We start from the raw sequence: 8,107 nt of genomic DNA on the forward strand, positions 1-8,107 counted from the left end.
AATTGTTCAAAGTTCTTGTCATTTCTCTCGCTCTAGCATAAAAGTACAATGGTTACTCAGCCAACTTTCGTGATATTCTAGGTGACAACTCTATCGCCGTCGCTGGTATCTTCCTTCGCTAAGTCGTTCTCCTTCAGTAGCGTTTCGATCTCCTCCGCGCTCCATAAGTGATGGTATATCTTGCCCTCCTTCGTCTTGCCAACAGTTGCAAACTCGACTGTAAAATATGTTAGTTTCCTTGATTAGAAATCAAAGCGCACACAGGAGACTTACTCTTCTCGCTGCTAAGCTTTGTCGCATCCATCGTCTTGCTCAGCACCTTCACGGCCATCACGCACGCCTCCTTGAGGTTGCAATCCTCCTTGTAATCCTGCTTCAGCAAGCTTTGGGCGCTTGCGTTATTTGCTCCCACGCTTGTTGCCTTCCACCCGCCGTAGTTGCCACTGGGGTTGCTCTGGTACAGCTGGAACTGCCTTTGGGGGTCGTAACCTGCGTAAATGAACGAAACACCGAATGGGCGCAGACCACCGTGCTGCGTGTAGCCTTGCTTGAGATCGCATAACCTCCTCACAAGCTGTTCGCATGGGATATCTTCGTTGTAGGTAAGGAGGTAGCGCTGGGCGGCTTGACGGGCGTAGTTGATGAGGATGTTTGCGTCGGAGACCATGCCTGCTACTGCGCAGATCATGTTGCTATAGAGAGTTTAGAATTCATCCTGCTGAACAGAGTATCTGGCCACGTACTCGTTCAAGATGTAGAGCTTCTCAGCTGAGGTATCTTGCTCCAGGAGCTTGCTGGTAACCTTCCTCTCGGCCGCCAAAACGATTCCATCGGTAGCTAATATTCCAATCGCCGTTCCCGCGTGTGAAATAGCCTCGAGCGCATATTCGACTTGGTACAGACGCCCTTCAGGCGAGAAGATCGTCGTCTACATCACATTAGATTCAGCCTTCCAAACACGGCTACCTTGACGCATGCTTACTCGGGAATCGTATCTTCTCGACATGTTTGGCAATTATTCGAAAGTTCACTGGATTTGAAGAAGGGTATCAGGGCCGGAGAAGTGAAAGTTCAAGAGGTTTGGTGGAGAGGGACGTGGAGAGTTGATGTGTTGGTTGTAAGGACGTCTGACCCAAGCTTGGGGGAGCTTCAGGCAAGCAGGTCCACGCGTGTTTAGCGCTAAATTATTCGTGCCTTGGCGCCTCACATCATATCTTTTGGCCAGACCAATAAAGCATGACAGACGTACTGGACCATATTAATTCCTCCCAGAACTCTTTTTAATGATTGTCTAATTAATAAGCTGCTGCAGGTAACGGCAGTCAAAATATACAATGCTAAAATCAACGCACACGCCGACGGCTCAAGGCCAGTCTCCTCTTCCACCTGGGTGGACGGAACATAAAGCTCCCACAGGTCAGTCACGCTTTTCAGCTCACTTTCTTTGGGTCTTCAAATATGAGTTTCAAGTTTATCATGTTACGATGGTTCTTTTACGTGTCGATTTTCTGTTCGGACCTGTTACGGCGTCATATTGAGGGGCCCAACCAACCCTGAGAAGAGGAGACATGCTCCAAACCCATTATAGGAGAATGTCCGTTCACTGGATTTTTTGTCCTACTCTCACAGGCTACGATACATAAAATCGCCGTGACTTCAGCTTTTTTCGTTTAAAATCTTTTCCAAGAATAATACGCTGACACCCTGACTAGGTCACACCTATTATTATAATACTCTTACCAAGAAGTCCACATACCAGCGGCCTGTTGAAACGCCACCGGCTCCTCAAGTCCCTGCTGTTGCCCCTAACAATCCCGCACTTGGCTTCCTACAGTACCAATCAGTTGGGAATTTGGGGCCGGGCTCTGCTTTTGGACCTCCTTCTGGCCATCACGACAGTAGAGGTGGCCCGGATAGTCATCGAGGAGGTAGAGGCGGCCATGGTTCACAGCGCGACTCGAGGCCGAAGCCGCAGCCGGTTGACAAGCCAAAAGCAAAGCGTGCTATTCCCGGATGTGAGCCATGGTTCCTCATCGATACCAAGTTCGGGAGGCGGTTTGCGTACAACTCCGAGAAGAACCAGAGCTTTTGGCGTATACCGGAAAAGTTAAAGGAGGGTATCTTGGCACTTGATCAACAACGTATTAAGGAAAAGGCTGCTGCTTGGGCAGACGAAAGGTCAGCTGAGGCGGCTCAAGCTCCAGGGGCGCAAGAGATGCCAGGGGCTCAATCACGTCCGAAGCCAGAAGCCCCCACTGAAATCCATCCAGAGGCTGATGATAGTTCGGAATATGAAGAGGTGGAAGTTACTGATGACGAGGATGAGGATAATATTTCGAAAAGGCAACGGACTGAAGAACCTGCCCCCCAAGGGCCCGTTGAGTTCACAGAGGATGACATTGCATTTCAACTGGCCGCAATGGGCCAAGATTACGGCCTCGAACCAGGCGAATACGACGATGGCAATATGGAAGAGTGGGAAGAAGGTGCCGAGGGTATGGAACTAACGGAAGAGGATGCAACTGCTCTCTTCAAAGACCTGCTCAACGACTCCGGTGTGAGCCCCTACGCACCGTGGGATAGAATAGTAGAAGAGGGAACACTAGTCGATGACGCAAGATATACTGCCGTTACCACAATGCGACGCAGGAAGGAAGTCTGGGACGAATGGTCGACAGAAAAAATCCAACAGCTGCGTGAGAGGCGGGCGAGGGAGGAGAAGAAAGACCCGAGGATACCATACCTGGCATTCCTACAGAAGAACGCAACACCGAAGCTGTACTGGCCCGAATTCAGACGCAAATTCAAAAAAGAGCAAGAGATGCGCGATACCAACCTCTCTGATAAAGACCGCGAGAAGTCTTATCGAGAGCATATCAATCGAATCAAACTCCCACAGGCAACACTCAAATCCGACTTCCTCAACTTACTCAAAGACCAGCCACCGGCTTTACTTAATAATTCCACCCTCCCCTCGCATCTTCCGCCAACCGTACTGGCGGATATAAAGTACATTTCCATGGATCCTTCTATCCGAGACCCTCTGATCGAGACTTTCATCGCTACGCTCCCTCCGGCACCGGAAGCACCAGAGGCTGAGGAAGATGAGGAGGCGCGGAATGAGAGGAAGGAGAGGAAGAGGAGACAGAAGGCCTTGGAAGATCGGGAGAAGAAGGTTGCGGAAGAGAAGCGAAGGCAGCAGAAGACGTTGGCTTTTGGAAAGGGGAGGATGCGAGAGGAGGAAGAGGAAATTGCAAGAGCCATGAATGTTACGAGGAAGGGGTTAAAGGGACATTTAATGGAGATGGATGTTGACGAGGTAGACGCGCCAGCCCCAACCCCAGCCCCTTAGTGCGGCTAGTGGGATAGGTTGTCACGGGAAATAAATAGTTGTATAACATATGAGCGTTAGCAAAGCTATTGGGGTATCATTGTAGTATTACACAGTGACTTCGACTAAATTGTCTGTCTCTCCAACCATGCCGTATATTCCTTAGCCACGCAACCGGAATCCTGCCCAATCATCATCGTCTTCGTCATCATCGTCTTCATCTTCTTCCTCTGGAGTAGCATTTGAGGCCTCCGTTTTACCCCCTTCTGCAGGTTCTGATGCAACAGTAGTGGGCTCTTTAACCCGCAATGCCTCCCTCTTCTCCTTCAACCTCCTCACTCGCTCCTCTAGTTCATTCATTTGTTCGAACTCATCTTCCAGTTTCCTCACAGCATCCTCCTTATCCCCCTCCAAGTCCGCCTCAGCCTTTTCTTTCCTCGCACTCATCTCTTCCTCCCTCGATTTTGCCGCGAGCTCTTCTGTCGTCATTGGCGCCGCGCTTATGACGGCATCGTCTGTTGTCTCTACCGCGACTTGAGCTGCCGCGATGTCGGCTTCGAAAGCTGCCCATTCGTCTTCGTCAACCGTGGGGAGCTTTGCTGCTTCTGGCACTGCATCTGGTCCTTTAAGAGGAGTGGCTGGACGTGAGGGGAGCCTGAATTCTTGACCATTGGAGTTATTGGAAGGGGCAGCTTCGGATTCCGCCTTCGTGGCGTCGTCGAAGAATCCTTGGGGTAAGAAGCCAGGCAGAGGTACATTTTTGCTTCGTTTCCTGCTGGTGTCCGCTTGTTCCTCCTCCTCATCATCATCACTAGCCTTGCGCTTCTTGGTTTGCTTTGCTGCGGGTTCTTTTTCAGCTGAGGTGGCGGCTTTCGGTTTCTCTTCGTTGTTAATTTTGGTCTGCGCAGGTTCTGGTTCTGGGGAACCAGCTGGAGAACCCGATTCGCGGCCGTTCCTTTTTAGGAGTGTCAAATGATTCTCAGACCGCAGGTGGTCGTTCCATAACAATTCATTCTTCAGCTCAACATGACATACTACGCATTGTAGCTTCCCTGTCTCGGAGTATTTTGCATGCCGATGGCTGATGCGCCGGGCATTACGCTCATTCCGTAGCAGAGTTCGTACATCAGCCATCAGAGGGTTGTTTGTCGAAATTAGTTTTGTTTACGTAGAGCTTCTTCTTATGTTCCAATTGAGCTGCCAAGAGTTCCATGCGACGCGAAGCCACTACAGCCACGCCCCGCAAGGAGCTTGGACCAAGCCGCTAAATATATATCACGTGACTCATATGACAGGGGTTCTGCCAGGTTAGATTTGCCCCAAAAACAGCTTACTTAAGTTATCTTCGCCTCGCCCCCAACTCCAAAACAACATCATCATCGCGAACGATCTCTGCCCGCGATTTCTCGACAACTAATATCGACCCTCAACATTCTGGGTCTTGTGCGCAAACAGCTATAACGCTGTTTGATTGTCTGCTAGCCCCCTATACTCGCACAAGGCGCGTTCTGGTTGGAATCTATAAACGCGCAGGAACTTGCGTTGCGCAACGCGCCACGGAGATTGTTGAAAGACAGGCATTGAAGAGGGCTTCATTCTCTGGATAGCTCATTTGCCTTCTACACCTTAGCTTGCCCGTAGATCCAGTGATGCGCGCATGAACACTGCCGCTTGACTTGACTGGAATCCAATTGTAAAGCGCGATCGCCTGTGAATATATTGAAATCGCGATAACACTATCACCCAATATGTCTGGTAAGCATAGATCGCAAGCACCACGACCGTCGCCGTGCGCGACAGTGTATGCGCGTGGCGTGTGCGGCATTCAGAGCTTCAAAGCTAACGTGTTTCCCCCCACAGACGAACCTCGAAGGTCGGTCCGCGCGACCAAAGGTCAACATACGAAGAGTCTCGATCAACTCGACCAACCTGCCGAACCATCGAAGAAGCGCGGAGGAAAGAAGGCGTCTGCCAAGAAAGTTTCCTCTCAAGAAGCCTCCGCAGAGGAAGAAGAGGAAGATGTCATTCGCTGTGTGTGCGGAGCGGAGGAACAAGACGATTCCGCTGGAGAAGACTGGATCGCATGCTCAGACTGCGAGGCCTGGCAACACAATGTGTGCATGGGCATTACAACCGACAAAGATGTTCTCGAGAACATGGAGTACTGGTGCGAGAGGTGCAAGCCAGAAAACCACAAGGAGCTGTTAGACTCCATGGCTCGTGGAGAAAAATTGTGGGAGATTCGACTCAAGGCACACGACCAAGCTGTTCTTGAGGCACAGAAGAACAAGAGGGGTAGAAAAGGGAAGGGTAAGAGGGTCAGTGAGGTGAGAGCCGAAACGCCACAGAATGGCAAATCAAAGACGCCAGACGCTCAACCCGAGGCCAAGAAGGAAAAGAAGGAAGCCGCCAGTCGTGCAGGAAGCACCAAACGCAAGACTAGAGACGAGTCTCACGATGAGGCCTTGAAAGTTCCAAAAATACGCAAGGTGTCATCAACAAACGCCTCACCTGCACCAGCGGAGGAAAATGTGCCCAAGGACCTTGCACAAACAATCGCGCAGTTAGACAGCTCCCGACAAGGAGCGGCCAAACTTCTCAACAAGTCTCTTCAGTACTCTCTCAAAATTTCTCTGAAAAATGGCAGCTTTCAAGGCTCCGAGGAGGATGTTGACCCACGAGCTCTAAGCTTTGCGCTTCAAATCGAGAGAGCAATTCACGATGTCTCCATCTCTAAGTCTGCGTATAGCACTCAAGCAAAGAAGGTGGTGGCGAACTTGAAGACTAATCAGGAACTGTGTGAACGGTTGCTATCAAGGTCTCTCACGCCAAGCGTCCTTGCGGTCATGAACGAAGATGAGATGGCCTCCAAAGAACTCCAACGCCAAACTGCAGAAATGAAGGCACGTGCTGACAAGCAAGCCATAATGATCACCGAAGAAGATGGGCCACGTATAAGGCGCACGCACAAAGGAGACGAGGTTATCGAGGACGAGCACTATGAAGGTGCCACCGAGGAGATGCCAGCCAGCCGCCGCCGCAGCATGCTAGATCCTAACCACGGAATGGGCGCAAGATCGCGAGAAAACTCGCCAGGAGAAGACGAGCACCCTGAGCTCCCAATGGATATTGACGACTATCACCCACAAGACAGCACTCCTAGCGGTACACAAAGGCCACAGTCAATATCGGTAGACTCGCAGGAGACGAAGTCAGCCCAGAGGAAGGCTAGCGCGGCCGACAACTTTGACATCAACAGCGTCTACTCCAAAGTCCAATCACCAACTCTCTCTCAGCATTCACGTAAGCCATCTATGGCAGCACCACCTCCACAAGCAAACCTGGTTCAAGACCCCGATATCGACAGGCTTCTTGACGATGGGACAGAGGCAGATTCGCCACCTTACGAACCTCCTGAGCATGCGGAAGATCCATCCGTCGTCTGGCGCGGTAGTATGGTCATGACTTCTATTTGCGACTTCAGTGCTACTGCTAGACACATTGCCGGCGCAGATCTCAGCACCGTCGGCACACCATGGTCTAACCTTTTGGACCCCCGTCTCTCCGTCGCCGGCCGCATCGATCCCGGAAAAGCGACTGAGTATCTCTGCAGTCTCCGCTACAGCCCAAAGACCGATGTCACAGTCATCTCTCTTTCTGCATCTGGCGGTGAGCGCGCGGCCAACGAGTTCATGCAGCTCTACGAATACTTCCGCAGTAAAAACCGATATGGTGTCGTCGGCAACAAGACACTTGCGAACGTGCGCGACACGTACCTTATCCCAGTGCCACCCGGGAAAGATAACGGACCAGAGTTTCTCAGCAACCTCGACAACAACATGCTGCCCACGGAGCGTACAGAGCCAATGCTGATCATCGCCATTGTCGTGCGCGAGCCAGAGAACCAATCCACGCTGGCCCAATCTTACGATGGCAGCGGCTCACCATCTATGCCATCCAATCACAGCCACCGCCAGCTGTCACTCGGCGGCCAAGGGCCATCCATGTCTCCCATCGTTCCCCAGCCACCGCAAGGCATGTTTGCCACCCAGTCCCCCGCCCACGCTGCACCAACGGCTGGTGTCACCTCCACCCAGCCACTCAATTCTGAGCAGCAGCGCCAGGCTCAACAGCTTCGAGGCGAGGCGGTCGCAAGAGAGATCCTGGGCGAGTTTATTACGGCTCCCACGGCGACGTTCCTTATGGCGCAGGCGTTTCGCATGGAGCCCACCGAGTGGCGTGTCATCCGCCAGGTGTTTGAAGAAGAGAAGGATGCCCGTGTGGATCTGAAGATACTGAGTGGGCTCCTAGAGAAGAAGGGTCAGGCCAAGGCTGCCGAAGATGCGGCCAAGGTTTCTGGCGCCGGTGCCATTGGTGCCCCACAGTGAGTTGTGAGAGATGGGAGGCCGTTGTGTGAAATAAGGAGTTTATCGGAATTTAATTGTATGGTGGGGGAACTACGGATTGTTGTTTTATACTACGAAAAAAGGCGGCAGGAGGAGGATGTAGGGACGAATACCTTGAACGGGAAACGAGCTTCGTGTGGATGATTGTGTTCGTCTTAAGCTTATGATACCACGGCCTCGGGCGGTTTAATTGAGAGAATAAGGCAGGGGAGGATTGACTGTATGTCAGGTTGCGTGGTTTGGGACTGATGTTCTTGTACTTTAGTTGGCATTATTGCTGGTGTAGGAGCTGTGTCCATAAGGCTTATGAATGCTAAAATGTAACTTCACACTACTTTATGCTGAATCTCAGTGTTGCCCGAGTACTACT

The 8,107-nt window shown here is 51.5% G+C and overlaps 4 protein-coding genes across 4 annotated transcripts; 2 read left to right on the top strand and 2 right to left on the bottom strand.

Annotated features, from left to right (window-relative positions):
• Nucleotides 1-4: 4 nt before the first annotated feature.
• Nucleotides 5-1,191, bottom strand: VE01_10499 (uncharacterized protein). Its single transcript, XM_018279897.2, has 4 exons — nucleotides 983-1,191; nucleotides 744-928; nucleotides 274-692; nucleotides 5-217 (listed from the first exon to the last, which is right to left on the bottom strand). The coding sequence occupies exons 1-4, from the start codon at nucleotides 1,004-1,006 to the stop codon at nucleotides 78-80; spliced, it is 768 nt and encodes a 255-aa protein (XP_018125182.1). The 5' UTR covers nucleotides 1,007-1,191; the 3' UTR covers nucleotides 5-77.
• A 49-nt stretch (nucleotides 1,192-1,240) lies between these two features.
• VE01_10500 (uncharacterized protein) lies at nucleotides 1,241-3,426 on the top strand. The gene is made up of 2 exons (XM_018279898.2): nucleotides 1,241-1,416; nucleotides 1,713-3,426. Exons 1-2 carry the CDS (start codon nucleotides 1,335-1,337, stop codon nucleotides 3,350-3,352), a joined length of 1,722 nt encoding a protein of 573 aa, XP_018125172.1. The 5' UTR covers nucleotides 1,241-1,334; the 3' UTR covers nucleotides 3,353-3,426.
• VE01_10501 (uncharacterized protein) lies at nucleotides 3,377-4,510 on the bottom strand. Its single transcript, XM_018279899.2, has one exon. The coding sequence runs from the start codon at nucleotides 4,463-4,465 to the stop codon at nucleotides 3,494-3,496; it is 972 nt and encodes a 323-aa protein (XP_018125171.1). The 5' UTR covers nucleotides 4,466-4,510; the 3' UTR covers nucleotides 3,377-3,493.
• Nucleotides 4,511-4,687: 177 nt separating this feature from the next.
• On the top strand, nucleotides 4,688-8,098 carry PHF3 (PHD finger protein 3). The gene is made up of 2 exons (XM_059464159.1): nucleotides 4,688-5,086; nucleotides 5,192-8,098. Exons 1-2 carry the CDS (start codon nucleotides 5,080-5,082, stop codon nucleotides 7,717-7,719), a joined length of 2,535 nt encoding a protein of 844 aa, XP_059319229.1. The 5' UTR covers nucleotides 4,688-5,079; the 3' UTR covers nucleotides 7,720-8,098.
• Nucleotides 8,099-8,107: the final 9 nt, after the last annotated feature.

This window comes from Pseudogymnoascus verrucosus, assembly GCF_001662655.1.
Source record: "Pseudogymnoascus verrucosus strain UAMH 10579 unplaced genomic scaffold scaffold_86, whole genome shotgun sequence".
NCBI classification, from domain to species: Eukaryota; Fungi; Ascomycota; class Leotiomycetes; order Thelebolales; family Thelebolaceae; genus Pseudogymnoascus; species Pseudogymnoascus verrucosus.